Below are 21,081 nucleotides of genomic sequence, written 5' to 3' on the forward strand. Positions count from 1 at the left end.
TAATTTTGCAAAGACAGGAATATGAATACTGGACATCTAAATGCTGTAGGTTTGGTATTTTTGTAAAAATAAATGGTCTGACACACACAGTGCACATAACAAAGTGAAAGGTATCTCAAAATGTCCTTAAAAAAGGCCATCACACAGTGGAGTCATAAAAGCGAAGCTACTGGTAACTTGATCTACCCTTTGGGATGAGTGGTCTGACAATCCAAAAGAAAACTCAAAATCCCAACTTCACCTTTCCCATGATGAATCCATTCGTCCTGTAAAGGCTCATGGGAAATGTAGTCCAGAAATGCAGTCCAGGTCTCTTCCCACTGGGCACAAACTGGTTGAATGAATGTTGTATCCACGTCATTTTAACAAAAACAAATCAATGTGATGACGTTGAATCAACATGGAAAACTGATTGGATTTGTAAAAAGTCATCAACGCAAAGGAATTTTGTATTTTTTCCAACCGACTTTTAACCTGAATCCAATAACATGGTGACATTTTTGTTTATTCACGTTGAATTCACGTTAGTAGACAACTCAACCAAAACTAGACATTGAACTGGCGTCTATGCCCAGTGGACAGGAATTGGCTTTTTGAGGAAATGGTCACTGGTTTCCACAGTGGCTTTTTGCAACGGAGGCTAGTTAGAGTTTTACTGTGGTTGAATGCTTTGTATTCAGAAATGTAATCCAGGTCTCTTGATCTTTTACAGTCTATGTTTTGTACAGTAGAAGAATCATAAAGTCCTCACTGGTGCACTGTGCCATGTTTCTCTTAAAATGTCCTTGTTAGACAGTTCCTGTGTTTGTTTCATCATCACATGTGGCACATTTGGCAAACAGCGAGTTTAAAGGCTTTAAATCCATGTGGCACTTTGTAGATCTGCACTGACAATCCGAACAGGAAGAGGAAAGAGATACCAAGACAGTTCGCTCTGCTTAATTGTAGGAATAACAACACCTTCCCCCAATCAAGATCAAGCACAAGGTAAAGAGTCACCACTGTGTATAAATCCAATCCATCATTTGCGGTACATGCTGAGAATTGAAGCATAATAATAATCCTGACGACGTGGAATGCAGGGGGAATCCTCCACTTATAATCACACGGGTTGTGTCCCTCTCTCCCTCCTGCCACTAGCCCACGTTGGCACTGATGCGTATCCACTGCAGACCCTGTCTGGTGTACTGGACTGCATGAGCAATACTACTGTGGAGAGTCAATGGCCCTGACAGTGTATTCAGGTAGTTAAAGAACTCTGGAGAGAGGAGAGACAGAAAGAGGGAGAGAGAGAGAGAGAGGAAGCGAGAGAAAGAGGGAGAGAGTGAGAAGGAGAGAGAGAGGAAGGGAGAGAAAGAGGGAGTGGAGAGTTAGATAAAATCAAGTAAAGCAATGAAACCTAGTATCAACAACCTGAACTCTCTCAACTTGCCAAAGCAAGTGAAAAAAACAATAAACAAAAATGAAATAAACAATCAGAAATCAATAGTAAATATTACACTCACAATAGTTTCAAAATAATAGACATTTAACATGTTATATTATTGTCTATGTACATTGTTGTAACAATGTTCACATTCTCTCTCTCCAAAAAGCCACAACTGTCATTTCAGTCCATCTACGTATTGCCTAATAATGGGTTAGTCTCTCTCACCATTGTTGTCTCTGACCAGGCTTTCTGCTAGTTCCCAGTACTCGTAGCTGTATAGGACATTGTTGGTGATGTTCAGGTGGTTTGCTGCCATCTGGTGGATACGCAGGGGAATGTTGATGAGGGAAGAGGGGGAGCTGCCCAGGGGGAGGGCTGAGGGGCTGGGTGAGAGAGAGGAGGGAGGCCCCCCTGTGCCCCTGTGGATGAGAACACCACAATGATGCTTCACTGGGGAGAATCAAATCAACCTAATACTATATACACATTCACAAATACATTGCAGAGATTTAGAGGGAGGAAATAAGAGAGGGAGAGACTTCCTTACTTTCCCGAGTCGCTCCAGATGGGGGGTGTAGTAGGCACTTTGGGAGAACTCTGGAACGACATAAAACACATGTTTACAATCTATCCAATTTAATTCGAATACATCTGCGTTTAATTGTATCACACCAAATCTTGGTGCTGGTGAGGTTTGTACGTTAAAGTAGTCCACTAGAGCTTTGTAGTACTTCAGGGTTAGGGTGAGGGAGAGGATAAGGGTGAGGATGAGGGTGAGGATGAGGTATGTACCTTAAAGTAGTCCAGTAGAGCTTTGGAGTACTTCAGGGTGAGGATGAGGGTGAGGATGAGGGTGAGGATGAGGGTGAGGATGAGGTTTGTACCTTAAAGTAGTCCACTAGAGCTTTGGAGTACTTCAGGGTGAGGATGAGGGTGAGGATGAGGGTGAGGATGAGGGTGAGGATGAGGTTTGTACCTTAAAGTAGTCCAGTAGAGCTTTGGAGTACTTCAGGGTGAGGATGAGGGTGAGGATGAGGGTGAGGATGAGGTTTGTACCTTAAAGTAGTCCAGTAGAGCTTTGGAGTACTTCATGGCTTGGTCCTTCTTCAGACGAAACATCTGCCAGTACAGAAGAGCAAGGCACCGGAAACTAGGGAACACACACACACAGCCACACACAAACACACACACAGCCACACATTTGAAATACCTTATTTGAGTCCACAAATCCCATTACAGTTGAGAAGGATTAAAATATTCAAAGGACACAGATATCCGGAAACTTATGGATACAGAAAGCACCTTCTTCTCCATACAGCAAGGCTGCCCATGACAGCTGACACAGAGCAGTACCTCACTACCCAGCTAACAATTCTAGGGAGAGAAAACGTTTTTGTAATGTTCCCCGTGTAGCTCTCCGTATACATCCAAGGGCCAGCTGTGCTGCCCTGTTCTGAGCCAATTGAAATTTTCCTAAGTTCTTTTGTGTGGCACCTGACCACACGACTGAACAGTAGTCAAGGTGTGACAAAACTAGGGCCTGTAGGACCTGCCTTGTTGATAGTGCTGTTAAGAATTCAGAGCAGCGCTTTATTATAGACAGACTCCCCATCTTAGCTACTACTGCATCCATATATTTTGACCATGACAGTTTACAATCTAGTGTTACTCCAAGCAGTTTAGTCATCTCAACATGCTCAATTTCCACATTATTTATTACAAGAGTTAGTTGAGGTTTAGGTTTTAGTGAGTGTTTTGTTCCAAATACAATACTTTTAGAAATATTTAGGGCTAACTTATTCCTTGCCACCCACTCTGACACTAACTGCAGCTCTTTGTTGAGTGTTGCAGTCGTTCCAGTCGCTGTAGTAGCTGACGTGTACAGTGTTGAGTCATCAGCATGCATAAACACTCTGGCTTTACTCAGTCAGTGGCATGTCGTTAGTAAACATTGAAAAAAAGCATGTTTTGGTGTTAAAGTTAGGTGAACATTCCCTTAGTGTCAAACAGAAATGATCTAGAACGTGGTTACAATGTTCTCAGAATATACAACCTTAATGTTCTAGACACGTTTCATGAGATGTTGCAAGAACATTTCTGTGTATAAGTTGTCAGGGCTCCAGACTGGCGCAGTGGTTTTAGACACTGCATCTCAGGGCTCCCGACTGGCGCGGTGGTTTTAGACACTGCATCTCAGGGCTCCCGACTGGCGCGGTGGTTTTAGACACTGCATCTCAGGGCTCCCGACTGGCGCGGTGGTTTTAGACACTGCATCTCAGTGCTCCCGACTGGCGCAGTGGTTTTAGACACTGCATCTCAGGGCTCCCGACTGGCGCAATGGTTTTAGACACTGCATCTCAGGGCTCCCGACTGGCGCAGTGGTTTTAGACACTGCATCTCAAGGCTCCCGACTGGCGTAGTGGTTTTAGACACTGCATCTCAAGGCTCCCGACTGGCGTAGTGGTTTTAGACACTGCATCTCAGGGCTCCCGACTGGCGCAGTGGTTTTAGACACTGCATCTCAGGGCTCCCGACTGGCGCAGTGGTTTTAGACACTGCATCTCAGGGCTCCCGACTGGCGCAGTGGTTTTAGACACTGCATCTCAGGGCTCCCGACTGGCGTAGTGGTTTTAGACACTGCATCTCAGGGCTCCCGACTGGCGCAGTGGTTTTAGACACTGCATCTCAGGGCTCCCGACTGGCGCAGTGGTTTTAGACACTGCATCTCAGGGCTCCCGACTGGCGCAGTGGTTTTAGACACTGCATCTCAGGGCTCCCGACTGGCGCAGTGGTTTTAGACACTGCATCTCAGGGCTCCCGACTGGCGTAGTGGTTTTAGACACTGCATCTCAGGGCTCCCGACTGGCGTAGTGGTTTTAGACACTGCATCTCAGGGCTCCCGACTGGCGTAGTGGTTTTAGACACTGCATCTCAGTGCTCCCGACTGGCGCAGTGGTTTTAGACACTGCATCTCAGGGCTCCCGACTGGCGTAGTGGTTTTAGACACTGCATCTCAGGGCTCCCGACTGGCGTAGTGGTTTTAGACACTGCATCTCAGGGCTCCCGACTGGCGTAGTGGTTTTAGACATTATTTAGGGCTAACTTATTCCTTGCCACCCACTCTGACACTAACTGCAGCTCTTTGTTGAGTGTTGCAGTCGTTCCAGTCGCTGTAGTAGCTGACGTGTACAGTGTTGAGTCATCAGCATGCATAAACACTCTGGCTTTACTCAGTCAGTGGCATGTCGTTAGTAAACATTGAAAAAAAGCATGTTTTGGTGTTAAAGTTAGGTGAACATTCCCTTAGTGTCAAACAGAAATGATCTAGAACATGGTTACAATGTTCTCAGAATATACAACCTTAATGTTCTAGACACGTTTCATGAGATGTTGCAAGAACATTTCTGTGTATCTCAGGGCTCCCGACTGGCGTAGTGGTTTTAGACACTGCATCTCAGGGCTCCCGACTGGCGTAGTGGTTTTAGACACTGCATCTCAGGGCTCCCGACTGGCGTAGTGGTTTTAGACACTGCATCTCAGGGCTCCCGACTGGCGTAGTGGTTTTAGACACTGCATCTCAGGGCTCCCGACTGGCGTAGTGGTTTTAGACACTGCATCTCAGGGCTCCCGACTGGCGCAGTGGTTTTAGACACTGCATCTCAGGGCTCCCGACTGGCGCAGTGGTTTTAGACACTGCATCTCAGGGCTCCCGACTGGCGCAGTGGTTTTAGACACTGCATCTCAGTGCTCCCGACTGGCGTAGTGGTTTTAGACACTGCATCTCAGGGCTCCCGACTGGTGCAGTGGTTTTAGACACTGCATCTCAGGGCTCCCGACTGGCGCAGTGGTTTTAGACACTGCATCTCAGGGCTCCCGACTGGCGCAGTGGTTTTAGACACTGCATCTCAGGGCTCCCGACTGGCGCAGTGGTTTTAGACACTGCATCTCAGTGCTCCCGACTGGCGCAGTGGTTTTAGACACTGCATCTCAGGGCTCCCGACTGGCGCAGTGGTTTTAAACACTGCATCTCAGTGCTCCCGACTGGCGCAGTGGTTTTAAACACTGCATCTCAGTGCTCCCGACTGGCGTAGTGGTTTTAGACACTGCATCTCAGTGCTCCCGACTGGCGTAGTGGTTTTAGACACTGCATCTCAGGGCTCCCGACTTGCGCAGTGGTTTTAGACACTGCATCTCAGTGCTCCCGACTGGCGTAGTGGTTTTAGACACTGCATCTCAGGGCTACCGACTGGCGTAGTGGTTTTAGACACTGCGTCTCAGTGCTCCCGACTGGCGCAGTGGTTTTAGACACTGCATCTCAGTGCTCCCGACTGGCGTAGTGGTTTTAGACACTGCATCTCAGGGCTACCGACTGGCGTAGTGGTTTTAGACACTGCATATCAGTGCTCCCGACTGGCGTAGTGGTTTTAGACACTGCATCTCAGGGCTCCTGACTGGCGTAGTGGTTTTAGACACTGCATCTCAGGGCTCCCGACTGGCGTAGTGGTTTTAGACACTGCATCTCAGGGCTCCCGACTGGCGCAGTGGTTTTAAACACTGCATCTCAGTGCTCCCGACTGGCGCAGTGGTTTTAAACACTGCATCTCAGTGCTCCCGACTGGCGTAGTGGTTTTAGACACTGCATCTCAGTGCTCCCGACTGGCGTAGTGGTTTTAGACACTGCATCTCAGGGCTCCCGACTTGCGCAGTGGTTTTAGACACTGCATCTCAGTGCTCCCGACTGGCGTAGTGGTTTTAGACACTGCATCTCAGGGCTACCGACTGGCGTAGTGGTTTTAGACACTGCGTCTCAGTGCTCCCGACTGGCGCAGTGGTTTTAGACACTGCATCTCAGTGCTCCCGACTGGCGTAGTGGTTTTAGACACTGCATCTCAGGGCTACCGACTGGCGTAGTGGTTTTAGACACTGCATATCAGTGCTCCCGACTGGCGTAGTGGTTTTAGACACTGCATCTCAGGGCTCCTGACTGGCGTAGTGGTTTTAGACACTGCATCTCAGGGCTCCCGACTGGCGTAGTGGTTTTAGACACTGCATCTCAGTGCTCCCGACTGGCGCAGTGGTTTTAGACACTGCATCTCAGGGCTCCCGACTGGCGTAGTGGTTTTAGACACTGCATCTCAGTGCAAGAGGCATCACTGCAGTACCTGGTTCCAATCCAGGCTGCATCACATCTGGCCGTGATTGGGCGGTGCACAATTGGCACAGCGTTGTCCGGGTTTGGCCGGGATAGGACGTCATTGTAAATAAGAATTTGTTTTTAACAGTAATTATCAGTATACAGTAATTATTATCCAACATGTCCTCAGCTTGGATTTGAACTCACAACCTCTTGGTCCACAGCATTCAGATTTTCCTGCCCTGCCCCCATGTCTGTTGGAGTTAATATTTGATTTGACTATTCTATCATGGAGTTGATTTACTTATTTCAAGGGCTTTCTGTATAGTCTAATACTGGTGGGGCATATTAACCTGTTTTAATGACACTCCTCAATCACTAGGATCAATCAAATATTTCCTTGAGTGTACTTTTACCAGAGCTGATATGTACTTCAAAGTGCATTCACCCAATTGCTTCCACCTATCCAGTTGTTTTAGATCTGAACAAGTGCCTAGGGAGGAGGGGTTAGGGTTTATTCTGGTCAACAAGGCACTCAGGTCTAGCTATTTTCAGGTCTTTGAGTGAACGGCAAACCATTAACAACATGTGCAACAGACTCCATTACATTGGACTTGTGTGAAATACAAAACGGATCATGGTTTGCTGGGTACCAGAGTGCAAGGTTGTATTCTGTTGGTAGGACCTGCAACCTGAAACATAGCCCAGGGGAGATGCCCCACACACACATCCTACAGATGATTATATTCTGTAGGCTAAACATAGAGGAAGTGACATCAGCAACGTGCACCTCAGGATTGTCCCTTGTTTTTGTGATGTGTAAATTCACTTGTCACATAATTGTCGATGGATCGATTCATTTAGAAAGAAAGCAATGCACATTTGAACAATTGCTTGTAGATTTGCTGCAGATTTTATGATCGTGCCAACGTGCACTATGTCCGCTCAAACACATGCCCGTCCCCTTCAAAATGTCAACAATGGTACAGGGTTTTGATTGGAATCTATTTCCACACTGATGATTGGACAAGGATTTACTGCACTGACACTTGAACAGGGGCGAAACGCACAGACATAATATTTATATCACAAGAAATACAAGTAGGCTAAACCACAAGGGAATCCGCTCTTGAAAATGAACAAACAACTAAACAATTTTTGCTCAAAAAAATTCTAGAGCAGGGTGTTTAGGTCCTGTTCTTAAACACAGTCTCGACCGAATGTTGAATATACAAAACCAATCAGGAATATGAGGGAAAGCCATGGGGATAGATGTTGGAGATTGTGGGGTGTGGTAGAGGCCTAGAAAGATGCTGGTTGCATAGAGTATAGGCCCAATTTCATGTCATTTAGTTATTTCTAAAACACATAAATCGACCATATATAGTTGACATTAAATTGAATACTTAGATTTTCGGGATCTTATTAAATAATGGTTTATGTTCTATAATTCAGCCAATATTTGATGGAATTTAACATGAAGTATATTTTTCCATTATGCAGCTGTTACTGTATATTGATCAGAACTGTATTTTTGACCTTTTATACATTTAGACGACTGTTGCTAGTGACATACGTACCACAGTACGGCCAACTGTTTGTCTTCCTGTCTGGCCCCAGGACCAGAGTGGTTCTTCAGCCTCATGGCATACCTGACAAACCCAGAGGATCACTGTTAAAGCGGGTGTATGTATGTGCGTGTTTGTGTGTGTGCACATGTGTGTGTGTATATCTTACCTGATGAGCTCTACCGTCTCTGTGTACATGCTGTAGGGAGACTTGTCCTCCAGCGGTCCTTCCTCCATAGCTTTGCCACACTCCATGAAGGAGAGAGCAGCATCCACATAGTTCACTGCCTTCCCCAGCTTATCCACCTGAGACAGAGATTTTGTAAGTGATATGTGAGATAAAAAAGGTCGGGAGAGATGAGATCTCTCTTTAGCCACTTAATCAAGTAATTCATGACAGGGTCCTTATTTTAAACCATCTGTAAAGTTGTACTAATTGTCCTAGACATCTTTAAAGGACCTATTTCAGGGTTACAACAGTCCCTCTGGTCCTGACACAGTCTTACCATGGCATCTGCACGGTGCTTCATTCTCTTGGCCTCATGCATGTAGTACTCAGCATGGTGTGGGCTAGATGGAGAGAGAGAGAGAGAGAGAGAAAGAGAGAGAGAGAGAGAGAGAAAGAGAGCGTGAAAGAGAAAGAGAGCGAGAAAGAGAAAGAGAGCGAGAAAGAGAAAGAGAGCGAGAAAGAGAGAGCGAGAGAGAGAAAGAGAGAGCGAGAGAGAGAAAGAGAGTGAGAAAGAGAGCGAGAAAGAGAGAGCGAGAGAGAGAGCGAGAAAGAGAGCGAGAAAGAGAGCGAGAGAGCGAGAATAGTAAATATCAGACACATATGTTACTGTGTGACAGCTACAGACTGCTTCTGGTGGTATATGTTGGGCTGTAGAATGTGGTCATGAGGACCGAAAGTGGTCTAATTTTAGTCAGACAGTCACTCACGGTTCATGGTTGAGTACAGTTCCTCTCTGGCTCCCTGCCCGTTGTAAAGGAGGTCCCCAGGATTCACACATGGGCGGGGGCTTCCCTGACACGCCTACACACTCCACCTCCATCTTAGCATGGGTCCTGGGCACCTCACTGTTTGTGTAGTGCTGCACTGGGGGCTGTGTTTTGATGGGAGGCTTGGTGGGGTCCGGGGTGTCAGAGAGAGGGGACAGGGGGGACAGTGGCCTCTTACTGTCTAGGTAGTCCTCCAAGAACCTGCTCACACATACACCCCCCCACCCAAAGACACAGTCAGTACTTTTTACAGTCTGTATGCCTGTTTTGTGTACGAGTGGGTATAAGTGTTTATGAGAGTGTGTATGAGAATGTGTATGAGAGTGTGCGTTCCAGTCTCACCTGTTGTGTCTGGCATCTTTGTGGGGGTCTAGACATCTGTTAGTTGTAGACTCTGTGTGGGCTGAGGGGCCGTTGGTGTGGGAGTTACTCCGCTTACTCTCTCTGTTAGCTGTAGACTCTGTGTGGGCTGAGGGGCCGTTGGTGTGGGAGTTACTCCGCTTACTCTCTCTGTTAGCTGTAGACTCTGTGTGGGCTGAGGGGCCGTTGGTGTGGGAGTTACTCCGCTTACTCTCTCTGTTAGCTGTAGACTCTGTGTGGGCTGAGGGGCCGTTGGTGTGGGAGTTACTCCGGGTACTCTCTCTGTTAGCTGTAGACTCTGTGTGGGCTGAGGGGCCGTTGGTGTGGGAGTTACTCCGGGTACTCTCTCTGTTAGTTGTAGACTCTGTGTGGGCTGAGGGGCCGTTGGTGTGGGAGTTACTCCGCTTACTCTCTCTGTTAGCTGTAGACTCTGTGTGGGCTGAGGGGCCGTTGGTGTGGGAGTTACTCCGGGTACTCTCTCTGTTAGCTGTAGACTCTGTGTGGGCTGAGGGGCCGTTGGTGTGGGAGTTACTCCGGGTACTCTCTCTGTTAGCTGTAGACTCTGTGTGGGCTGAGGGGCCGTTGGTGTGGGAGTTACTCCGCTTACTCTCTCTTTGGTGCTGGATTCCATTCTCTGACTGGGAAGAAACACACCCATTATGGTTGAACGACGGACACCAGGCTACTATAGTTCTAAAGCAACAGTGGTGGACACCAGGCTACTATAGTTCTAAAGCAACAGTGGTGGACACCAGGCTACTATAGTTCTAAAGCAACAGTGGTGGACACCAAGCTATCATAGTTCTAAAGCAACAGTGATGGACACCAAGCTATCATAGTTCTAAAGCAACAGTGATGGACACCAGGCTATTATAGTTCTAAAGCAACAGTGATGGACACCAGGCTATCATAGTTCTAAAGCAACAGGGATAGACACCAGGCTATCATAGTTCTAAAGCAACAGTGATGGACACCAGGCTACTATAGTTCTAAAGCAACAGTGGTGGACACCAAGCTATCATAGTTCTAAAGCAACAGTGATGGACACAAAGCTATCATAGTTCTAAAGCAACAGTGATGGACACCAGGCTATTATAGTTCTAAAGCAACAGTGATGGACACCAGGCTATCATAGTTCTAAAGCAACAGTGATGGACACCAGGCTACTATAGTTCTAAAGCAACAGTGGTGGACACCAGGCTATCATAGTTCTAAAGCAACAGTGATGGACACCAGGCTACTATAGTTCTAAAGCAACAGTGATGGACACGAGGCTATTATAGTTCTAAAGCAACAGTGATGGACACCAGGCTATTGCAATTCTTCTGAAGCAACACCACAGATTCCAGGGTATTGTAGTTCTGAAGCAACACTGATGGACACCAGGCTATTGTAGTTCTGAAGAAACACTGATGGACACCAGGCTATTGTAGTTCTGAAGCAACATCACCAGAGATGTAGTGGAGAGTAAACAGCATTTAACACTACATCACGGACACCAGGCTATTGTATTTCTTAAATCAACAGTGACCTCAGGTCTCAGTAAAGGGTGGCATTAGTATTCCATGATAAACTAGCTACAGTACAACTACCTTGTTTACAAGTTATGAAGAGAAAAAGAGAAATGTGTGTTACCTTCCGTTTCCTCCTGCTGTCTCCTCCCTCTGTCTCTGGGGTGTACAGGTGTCTCATGGCCTCTTTTTGCTTGGAAGAGGAAGAGGAAGGGTGTTTGTGAGAGGCTGGGGTGTCTGTCGTAGTATCAGGCACTCTGCTGAGCAGGGAGAGGTTTAACTGCACCACCAGATTCCTCAGGCCTCGATGTGAGGATGGGGCCTGCTCACTACGCCCAAACGGGACCAAGGTGTAGAGTTTCTGCTTTGCCTGGCTCTGCGGCCCGTGCTCTTGGTTGGATGTGGCAGTGGGGTAGAGCACTCCTGGCCTGCTGCCTGATGGCCTCCCAGGGCCCTGGTGCCCTCTCCTGGGGATAGGACGCTGGCTGGACGTGGAGTCGGCTGGGACTTTGGCGACGTTGGGAGGCAGACTGGGCTCCGAGTCGGACTCTGATGAGGAAGATGATGAAGAAGAGGAATCTGTGGGAGGGATGACAGGTGTGGGGGAGGAGGGCGACGGCGGAAGGGAAGGGTCCGGTTGAGACTCTCTCTCTTCCTCCTCACTCTTCCTCCTCCTCTTTTTCTTGGTCCCGTGGTGTTGTGGATCAATGGGATTGCGGTGTCGCTCGCTGTTGGTGTGAGGTCTCTGCTTGGGCTGGACCGCCTGCCATTCACCTCTCTGCTGCTCCTTCCTCCTCCTCCTCCTCTTCTCCTCCCTCTCTCTCTCCTCCCTCCTCTTTCTCTCCTCTACGTCCTCTTCCTCCTCTGAACTCTGGACCCAGGGGCGTCTTAGCAACTTATCCTCTGCCAGTCTTCTCTCTCCCTGTTTCTCCCCCTGCCTCTCTCCCTGTCTCTCTACATTACCCTTCCCCCTTCCCTCTGTCTGCCTGTCTGCCTTCCTGTCTGCTGCCTGGGTCTCTCTCCGGTTGTCCACCTCCCGTTCTCTCTCCCTGGATTGGGGCTTCCTCTGTGGAGGCTTTGGGTGGGGAGCAGGGTTCTCCCGGGATTTGACTTTGGGTCTAGGACTGGGGCTGGATCTAGAGCTAGGCCCAGAACCAGCTTTGGAGATCGGCCGAGAATGTGGCTTGGGACTCGATTTGGAACTGTGACCAACTCTGCTGCTGGTCTCTCTGCTAGGGTCTGCGGGAGGTAAGGTCTTGGCCTTGGGTGTGGGACTGGGACTGGTACTGAGGCTGGTTGTCAAACTAGGCTCAAACTTGGGCCTGGGTTTGGAGTTGGAATTGTGGCTGAGTCTGCAACTCTCCTTGGGTCTTTGTCCAGAGGTTGTTAGATGTTGGCTGGTTTTGAGGGCTAGGATGGGGTTGTGTTTCAACTTAGGCTGAGAATGAAGCCTGGGACTGGAGTTGGGACTAGGTCTGGGTCTGTGGCTCGGCTCAGTGCTCAGAACAGGGGCTGCCTTGGCTGTGTTCTTGGGAGTGGGAACAGACTGGCTCTGTTTGGGTTTAGGCCTGGAGCTGCGCTGAAGCGGAGGCTGGGGAGAGGAACTGTGCCTCAGTTTGCTCTTAGACTCAATGCTGGGAGCAGGTGCGATCCTGATTTTGGGTCTATGGCTCGGGCTGGATGTTAAGCTAGGCCGCGTGAGAGGCCTGAAGCTTTCCTGATGAAGACTCCGAACCTGAGGATAGTGACGGGAGCTCGACTGAGTAAGGCTGGGACTAGGACTCTTAGGGGGGTGTCGGGGTATGGGGCTAGGGCTGCGGCTGGCTCTGGGGCTGAGGCAGGGGCTCAGACAGACACTGGGGACCGGGCTAGGGATGGGGCTGTGGCAAGGACTGGGACAGGGGCTGCAGCCAGGGCTAGGCCGAGGGCTATGCCTGGGGCTGTAGTTGAAGTGTGGGCTGGGAACAGGGCTCTGGCTGGGGCTGTAGTCCTCTCTGGTTCCCCAGGATCTGGCCGGAGACGGGGCTCTGTGGGGGTCTGGGGAGGGCGAGCTGTGTTCTGTAGCTCTCTGGGTGTGCTCACGGTTGCCAGGATCCCAGGAGGATTTCTTTCTGACTTTCTTCAGCCACTTATCCAGCTGCCACTGAGTGGTGGGGGGGTGATCTGCCTGAGAAAACAGAGAGGAGGATGGAGCGGGATGACATATTTAAGGAGAGAGGGATGAGTAGAGAAACAGTCCAGTAGGAACTGCAAAGGAGAGGGATCATGCTTTTTTTTCAGGTTGACTTTGATACATTCACATTGGTTTTAAACACTAACTTACACTATCAGTAACTTGCAGAAAATGATTGAACTATATTCAATGAAAACAGGGGTTAAGCCCATAAACAACAATCTTCCTGAGCAGCGAGAAAGACTATTTATAAATATACATATGAGCTTTTCACCACAAAAATATTGATGTGTTGAATGGCCAGTGCCATATAAATATATATATATATTTGAAAGAAAACTACATGTTTAATGAAGTTGTGAAAGGAGGGGAACAGGAGAGAATAAGGAAGAGAAGGATCTGTCGTATGCTCACTTCTTCCTGTGAAGAGAGAGAGAGAGAATTCTGAAGGGGAGGGGGGATAGAGTATGGAATGAGAGAGAGAGGAGAATGAGAGAGGAGGCAACAGTGACAGGAGTGAATGATAGATTCCCTGAAAAAATATGACACACACTGGAATATTTCAAAACACACTACGCACTCAAAACCATACAAACAGTACCCACATTTCTTACTCACTGTCCCAGCTTCATTCTTAACGTTCAAAAGTGAAATTTTCAAAAAATTTCTGATCTACACTGCACACGTACATTAAGACAACAACACACTGTCAAAACTACCATTCGTTCAACCAGAGTCTAAGAAGACCCATTTTATAAACAGACCCATTTTAAAAACTGTGACTACTTCTTCAACCTTCCTTCCTTTTCTACTTTCTCTGGAATCTACACACATCTGCCCTGACAGACGATAACCCCCCGCCCACATACATGCTGTTTATTCTGCCTAACAACTCACTCATTAATCAACAAAGAATAAAAGAGCTTTAAAAGAAGAGGATATACTCACTGGTGGAGTGTACAATTACTTTCCTACTCTCTAGTTATTTTCTACTTTTTCCTCTCTCTCTCCCCCCTCTCTCTCTCCCCCTCTCGCTCTCTCTCTCCCCCTCTCTCTCGCTCTCTCCCCCTCTCGTTCGCTCTCTCCCCCCCTCTCTCGCTCTCTCCCCCTCTCTCTCGCTCTCTCCCCCTCTCTCTCGCTCTCTCCCCCTCTCTCTCGCTCTCTCCCCTTCTCTCTCTCGCTCTCTCCCCCTCTCTCCAGCTTTCTCCCCCTCTCTCCAGCTTTCTCCCCCTCTCTCCAGCTTTCTCCCCCTCTCTCCAGTAGCTGACCAGAGCTAATTTAAACTACTCCTCTACTCAAACACTGCTCTCCTCCCAGGTCACGCCCCCCTCCCAGGTCACCCCCCCTTCCCTCTTTCCCTCACCCTCTTTTCCAGAGAAGACACTGCATCTCTTGTATCCTCTCTGTCCCCTCCCTCTCTCTCTCTCTCTAACTGGAGCTCTGGAGCGCTGTTCCACCTCCCTCCCTCCCTCCCTCTAACTGGAGCTCTGGAGCGCTGTTCCACCCCCTCCCTCCTCCTCCTCGGGAGACACTGTAACGCTCATTCGCTCAACGTAGATGAAAAACACATGGGGCTCCCACCCCGCACCACCACTCTCACTCCCACCACCTCTATAGGGGCCTGATATACTGCATGAATAGAGCCAGCTATGGTCATACACAGTCACACAGGGCCTTCCATTCATACAGGCAGGAGAAGCAGGTTTCCCCTACTCAACTCTCTCTGCATAGCAAACCTACACCCCCAACTGCTGTCCCCCTCCATTGACAATACCCCCCCCCCCCCCACACACACACACACACCTCTCTCTCCCCCTCTCCAATTGAGAGGTGTGTCTATAAGCAGCGGTGTAAAAGGTCCTGGTCTCTCTCTACTGGGCTTTTACATGCTTGTAACTCACTGCCAATGAAACTTCCATTTAAAGTGTGTCTTCAATCAATCAATCAAATCAATCAAGTTTATTTTATATAGCCCTTCGTACATCAGCTAAGCGAAGTGCTGTACAGAGACCCAGCCTAAAACCCCAAACAGCTAGAATGCAGGTGAAGAAGCTTTACTTTAGTGTAAGCTAGTATAGCAGGGAGAGTCTGCTGTTGGTTATTAGTGTGGGAGAGACTGTCATGCTAACTACGTACTAATGCAATGTTAGCATGAAACCAAATCTCCGGGACTCCCAACTCCCATGGGCTTTCCTCTTTGGGACTGGGCTTGTTCACGTGACGTCCAGACTCTAATTCCTACTGCAACTCCCCTCCCCCTGCAAACCCCTCCCCCACACCCGCACCTTGCCTCCCTCTCCCTGAATACCCCTCCCCCACCCCTCACCCCTCCCTGCCTCACCCAGAGAGAGAAAGAGAGAGAGAGAGAGAATTCTAAATGAGGGGAGGGAGAGAGAAAAGGGGGAGGTATAAAAAAAAGGGTGGAAGGGGCTAAAGGGAGAGAGAAATATGTAGAAAGAAAGAGAACGAGAAATGCCATGAGAGAGAGAGGTAGCTAAAGAGAGAGAGATATGGTATACAGACAGACAGCAGTGTGACAGACAGTGATCATGGTGGTACTACCTCCTCGGTGCAGCCGAGGGACTGAGCGTCGGTGGGTGTCCCAGGATCGGAGTGTGTTTCTGGGCAGGGGCTACAAAGGCGCTGGCTACTGCTCTCCTCCTCCGACTCACTGGAGGAGTCTGAGCCTGAAGAGTCTGAGCCTGAAGAGTCTGAGCCTGAACGTCTCACCCTCCCACTATGTGTGTGTGTGTGCTGCTCCGACAGACTGTCAATCAATAAACACACACCAGAAAGGGGTCAGCTTAGACACAGAGACACACACAGAGACACACACACACACACAGATGCACGGGCACGCACAAACATGCACAGTTGCACAAACACACATACAGTACAAACAATTTGTGGACGCTCAAACTCGCTGGCCCTTTTCATTAATCACTATCAGTGTGTGTCTGTTTAAGAGTGACCAGAAGAAAGATAACACAATCCAACTGTCACATTCCACACCTTTCATATCGCTTACGAATTAGAACAAGTGTAGACTTTACTATGAACTGTTTACCTACAAGCCCTTTCCAAACAATGCAGAGTAAAAAAAAAATCACAAAATAAAAAGGAAATAGTAAAAATAGAACAATAACAAGGCTCTATCCAAGGGGTACCGGTAACGAGGCTCTATCCAAGTGGTACCGGTAACGAGGCTCTATCTATGGGGTACCGGTAACGAGGCTCTATCCAAGTGGTACCGGTAACGAGGCTCTATCCAAGGAGCACCGGTAATGAGGCTCTATCTAAGGGGTACCGGTAACGAGGCTCTATCTAACGGGTACCGGTAACGAGGCTCTATCCAAGTGGTACCGGTAACGAGGCTCTATCTAGGGGGTACCGGTAACGAGGCTCTATCCAAGTGGTACCGGTAACGAGGCTCTATCTAGGGGGTACCGGTAACGAGGCTCTATCCAAGTGGTACCGGTAACGAGGCTCTATCTAGGGGGTACCGGTAACGAGGCTCTATCCAAGTGGTACCGGTAACGAGGCTCTATCCAAGGAGTACTGGTAACTAGACTCTATCCAAGTGGTACCGGTAACTAGGTTCTATCCACGGGGTTCCGGTAGTGAGGCTCCATCCAAGTGGTACCGGTAACAAGGTTTTATCCAAGTGGTACCGGTAACGAGGCTCTATCCAAGTGGTACCGGTAACAAGGCTCTATCCAAGTGGTACCGGTAACAAGGCTCTATCCAAGTGGTACCGGTAACGAGGCTCTATCCAAGTGGTACCGGTAACGAGGCTCTATCTATGGGGTACCGGTAACGAGGCTCTATCCAAGTGGTACCGGTAACGAGGCTCTATCCAAGGAGCACCGGTAATGAGGCTCTATCTAAGGGGTACCGGTAACGAGGCTCTATCTAACGGGTACCGGTAACGAGGCTCTATCCAAGTGGTACCGGTAACGAGGCTCTATCTAGGGGGTACCGGTAACGAGGCTCTATCCAAGTGGTACCGGTAACGAGGCTCTATCTAGGGGGTACCGGTAACGAGGCTCTATCCAAGTGGTACCGGTAACGAGGCTCTATCCAAGGAGTACTGGTAACTAGACTCTATCCAAGTGGTACCGGTAACTAGGCTCTATCCACGGGGTTCCGGTAGTGAGGCTCCATCCAAGTGGTACCGGTAACAAGGTTTTATCCAAGTGGTACCGGTAACGAGGCTCTATCCAAGTGGTACCAGTAACAAGGCTCTATCCAAGTGGTACCGGTAACAAGGCTCTATCCAAGTGGTACCGGTAACAAGGCTCTATCCAAGTGGTACCAGTAACAAGGCTCTATCCAAGGGGTTCTGGTAATCAGGCTCTATCCAAGGGGTTCCGGTAACGAGGCTATATCCAAGTGGTACCGGTAACGAGGCTCTATCCAAGTGGTACCGGTAACGAGGCTCTATCCAAGGAGTACCGGTAACGAGGCTCTATCCAAGTGGTACCGGTAACGAGGCTCTATCCAAGTGGTACTGGTAATGAGTCAATGTGCAGGGGTACGAGGTAGTCTAGGTAACTGCAGTAAAGGTAGTCAAGGTAACTGCAGTAGTATGTACATGTACTGTGGGTAGGGGTAAAAGTGACTAGACAATCAGGACACACACACACACACAATGCAGTAGACACATCTAATACCTATTGTTACCAGTCCAGGAGGCTGACTGCTCAGGGTCCTAGTAGAGAGATGACAGAAAAGGAGACAAGAGAGACTGGCATCATTCATTAGCGTGTAACCATGAGCAAGTAGTGTAAACCCTGTGCTGCCCATATTGACCTGCCATTGGATAGGTGAAAACAATATGTGACCCGTTTCAGGAAACTATGTGCATGTCACTACTTCACAGGAGAACCGTTTGAACGTAAACTTTTCTTTAAATCAAAATGTGCTTTTTTGGCAGAAATGTCTCGAACTTGTAAACTTTAATTTTCCTTAATTACAAACCTGTATGCCATTTGTAAATACGAATACAATTAAATTACAAGACTAGATGATTAAGCCACAGAAAAAAAGTCAGCAACCTTCCCACTAGCCATGATTGGCTGAGATAATGAGTGGGCTGGACATGCCGAGAGATGAGTTCGGATTGTCTATTTGACAGAAGCGTGCTATATTTGGTCATTATGTGAAGGTAATCCTGTCTAACGTGGCTTTTTTTAATGTATTGCTTAGTAAAACTTAACAAAAGACTCCACTATGCAAGTATCAATTTCAATAGAATGTCACTGCAACAACTGTTTCAAAGCACTCTCGTCTAAGTGTACCAGAATGCAGAATAACTGATGAATTTACGAACGCTGTCAACCGGTGGGTGTAGCTGGTGCATGGAAGTCAGGCGCAGGAGAGCAGAGATGAGTGGACAAAGCACTTTACTCAGGAAATTATTAAAACAGGACGCAACCGCGTCACAAAACCAATGCCCAAAGAACAAGTGAGGCAGCACAAAGTACACACAACCAAGTACAAAGTACCGGCTGCCACAACACAAAGCACGGGTACAAAACAAAACCCGGCGTACATTAGCCGGAAGCGTACCCACCTGACATTAAACAATTTCACACACAGAAATGGGGGGAACAGAGGGTTATATGCACAACAAGTAATGAGGGAATGTAAACCAGGTGTGGGAAAACAAGACAAAACAAATGGAAAATGAAAGGTGAATCGGCGATGGCTAGAAGACCGGTGACGTTGACCGCCGAACGAACAAGGAGAGGAACCGACTTCGGCGGAAGTCGTGACAAACGCTCAACACCGGTTGAAGATGGCCGGTGTCAGTAAACGTTGGCAAAAAAACTGAAAAATAACATGAAAACAGCCTAACCAGCTCTGCTAGGGCGAGTAAAATGGTCAGAGTTTGGGTGGGGCTGAAGCTTAAGATGATTCTTATGGCATTTCACACGGTCAGTGTGAACCAGAGTGACACCACAGGTCAAGCTGTACAAACAAAACAGAAACAACAGAGGATGTCTTATAAAGGGGTTGCAGTCTGCCGTGAAGTATTCATCCGTGTATACAGGTAAGAGTCTACAGATATTATACGTTTCTAAATTTGTCAGAAAGTTGTTTTCTAGGTACAGCTCACTGTTAGCTAGCTAACATTACGTTTATGATCTGTGTGTAGTAATGTTATCTCAAAATGCCATTTCGCATGCTATTCTCGCTCTCTCCCAGTCCCCCCAGGCCTGGCCCCTCACCAAACTCACTGCAGGACTCCCTCTCAATCTTCTACCCCTCTCTCAATATTCTCTCTTCCTCCCACCCCTTCCAGATAATACAACTTTAAATAAGGGATGTAGCCACATTACTCAGTTACAAATGTATTTGTTATTAGTTACTAAAATACAAGTTTGTCTTCTTTCTTTTACTGTGCAGAAGCCAAACGGGAGGGGGCTAGAGGAGTGTTGGAGGGAGCAGAGAGGAATGGTGAAAGGAGGGAGGAGATAGGGAGGAAAGACGGAGGGCGGAGAGAGAGTCTGAAATATTGCTAAAATCTTCTGAAAGGTTTGTAGAATGATCTGGGGCGTCCATACCTTGTCAGCATCCTCCTCGTCACTGCTGAGCTTCAAGTCATCAGCGAGCATGCTGGGGAAAAAATTAAAACCATACGTAAAGAGAAAGACTAAAGTAAATGAAAGGATGAAGTAGACAGAGGTTGTATCCAGTCTAGTTGTGAGGGGGTAATGAGGTAAGACTGACAGAGGCTGTATCCAGTCTAGTTGTGAAGGGGTAATGAGGTAAGACTGACAGATGCTGTATCCAGTCTAGTTGTGAGGGGGTAATGAGGTATGACTGACAGAGGCTGTATCCAGTCTAGTTGTGAGGGGGTAATGAGGTATGACTGACAGAGGCTGTATCCAGTCTAGTTGTGAAGGGGTAATGAGGTATGACTGACAGAGGCTGTATCCAGTCTAGTTGTGAGGGGGTAATGAGGTATGACTGACAGAGGCTGTATCCAGTCTAGTTCTGAAGGGGTAATGAGGTAAGACTGACAGAGGCTGTATCCAGTCTAGTTCTGAAGGGGTAATGAGGTATGACTGACAGAGGCTGTATCCAGTCTAGTTCTGAAGGGGTAATGAGGTATGACTGACAGAGGCTGTATCCAGTCTAGTTGTGAGGGGGTAATGAGGTATGACTGACAGAGGCTGTATCCAGTCTAGTTGTGAGGGGGTAATGAGGTATGACTGACAAAGGCTGTATCCAGTCTAGTTGTGAGGGGGTAATGAGGTATGACTGACAGAGGCTGTATCCAGTCTAGTTGTGAGGGGGTAATGAGGTATGACTGACAGAGGCTGTATCCAGTCTAGTTGTGAGGGGGTAATGAGGTATGACTGACAGAGGCTGTATCCAGTCCAGTAATGATGTATGATATGTCATCTCTGACAGAGGATATAAAGAGTTAATAAGCCAGGAGACTGTTCTGCATCTGAAGAAGTTCACACAAATGTCAGGTCACCTTTGGACTGGTATCCTGGTGTTTTAATGCCATGTTGGCTGCACAACTAAAACTGTCCGATTAGTACTACTCCCTCTGTGTGTGTCGGTTTGTAAGTGTGTGTGTGTGTGCGTGTTTGTGTGTATGCGAGGATCACAGCCCGGCTCATGGCCCCAGTGTTCGGTGACCTTAGGTAGATCATGTTTCTCATGTCCCACTTACGATTTGTGAGGCGCCACGTGAGGCTGGGTCATCCTCAGCTGCTGCACATTCTCCCAAGCTGCGAGAGAGAGAGGTGAGAGAGAGACACATATGAGAGAGAAGTGAGAGAGAAACAGAGAGAGAGAGAGAGAGAAACAGAGAGAGAGAGAGAGAGAAACAGAGAGAGAGAGAGAGAGAAACAGAGAGAGAGAGAGAGAGAGAGAGAGAGAGAGAGAGA

At 48.1% G+C, this 21,081-nt stretch overlaps 1 protein-coding gene across 1 annotated transcript in view; it reads right to left on the bottom strand.

Annotated features, from left to right (window-relative positions):
• Positions 1-1,043: 1,043 nt before the first annotated feature.
• Positions 1,044-21,081, bottom strand: part of LOC129820739 (AF4/FMR2 family member 3-like) — a 45,674-nt gene continuing 25,636 nt past the window's right edge. Inside the window, exons 5-18 of the mRNA XM_055877653.1 lie at positions 20,865-20,922; positions 19,741-19,792; positions 17,845-17,882; positions 15,734-15,938; positions 11,123-13,165; positions 9,470-10,125; positions 9,068-9,328; positions 8,638-8,701; positions 8,301-8,437; positions 8,144-8,215; positions 2,486-2,579; positions 1,977-2,026; positions 1,655-1,848; positions 1,044-1,258 (exon numbers count right to left, since the gene is read on the bottom strand). Of these exons, the coding sequence (XP_055733628.1) occupies positions 1,137-1,258; positions 1,655-1,848; positions 1,977-2,026; positions 2,486-2,579; positions 8,144-8,215; positions 8,301-8,437; positions 8,638-8,701; positions 9,068-9,328; positions 9,470-10,125; positions 11,123-13,165; positions 15,734-15,938; positions 17,845-17,882; positions 19,741-19,792; positions 20,865-20,922 (4,046 nt within the window). The 3' untranslated portion in view covers positions 1,044-1,136. The remainder of the gene's footprint in view (positions 1,259-1,654; positions 1,849-1,976; positions 2,027-2,485; positions 2,580-8,143; positions 8,216-8,300; positions 8,438-8,637; positions 8,702-9,067; positions 9,329-9,469; positions 10,126-11,122; positions 13,166-15,733; positions 15,939-17,844; positions 17,883-19,740; positions 19,793-20,864; positions 20,923-21,081) is intronic.

The sequence above is a fragment of the Salvelinus fontinalis genome, chromosome 23 (genome assembly GCF_029448725.1).
Source record: "Salvelinus fontinalis isolate EN_2023a chromosome 23, ASM2944872v1, whole genome shotgun sequence".
NCBI lineage: Eukaryota > Metazoa > Chordata > Actinopteri > Salmoniformes > Salmonidae > Salvelinus > Salvelinus fontinalis.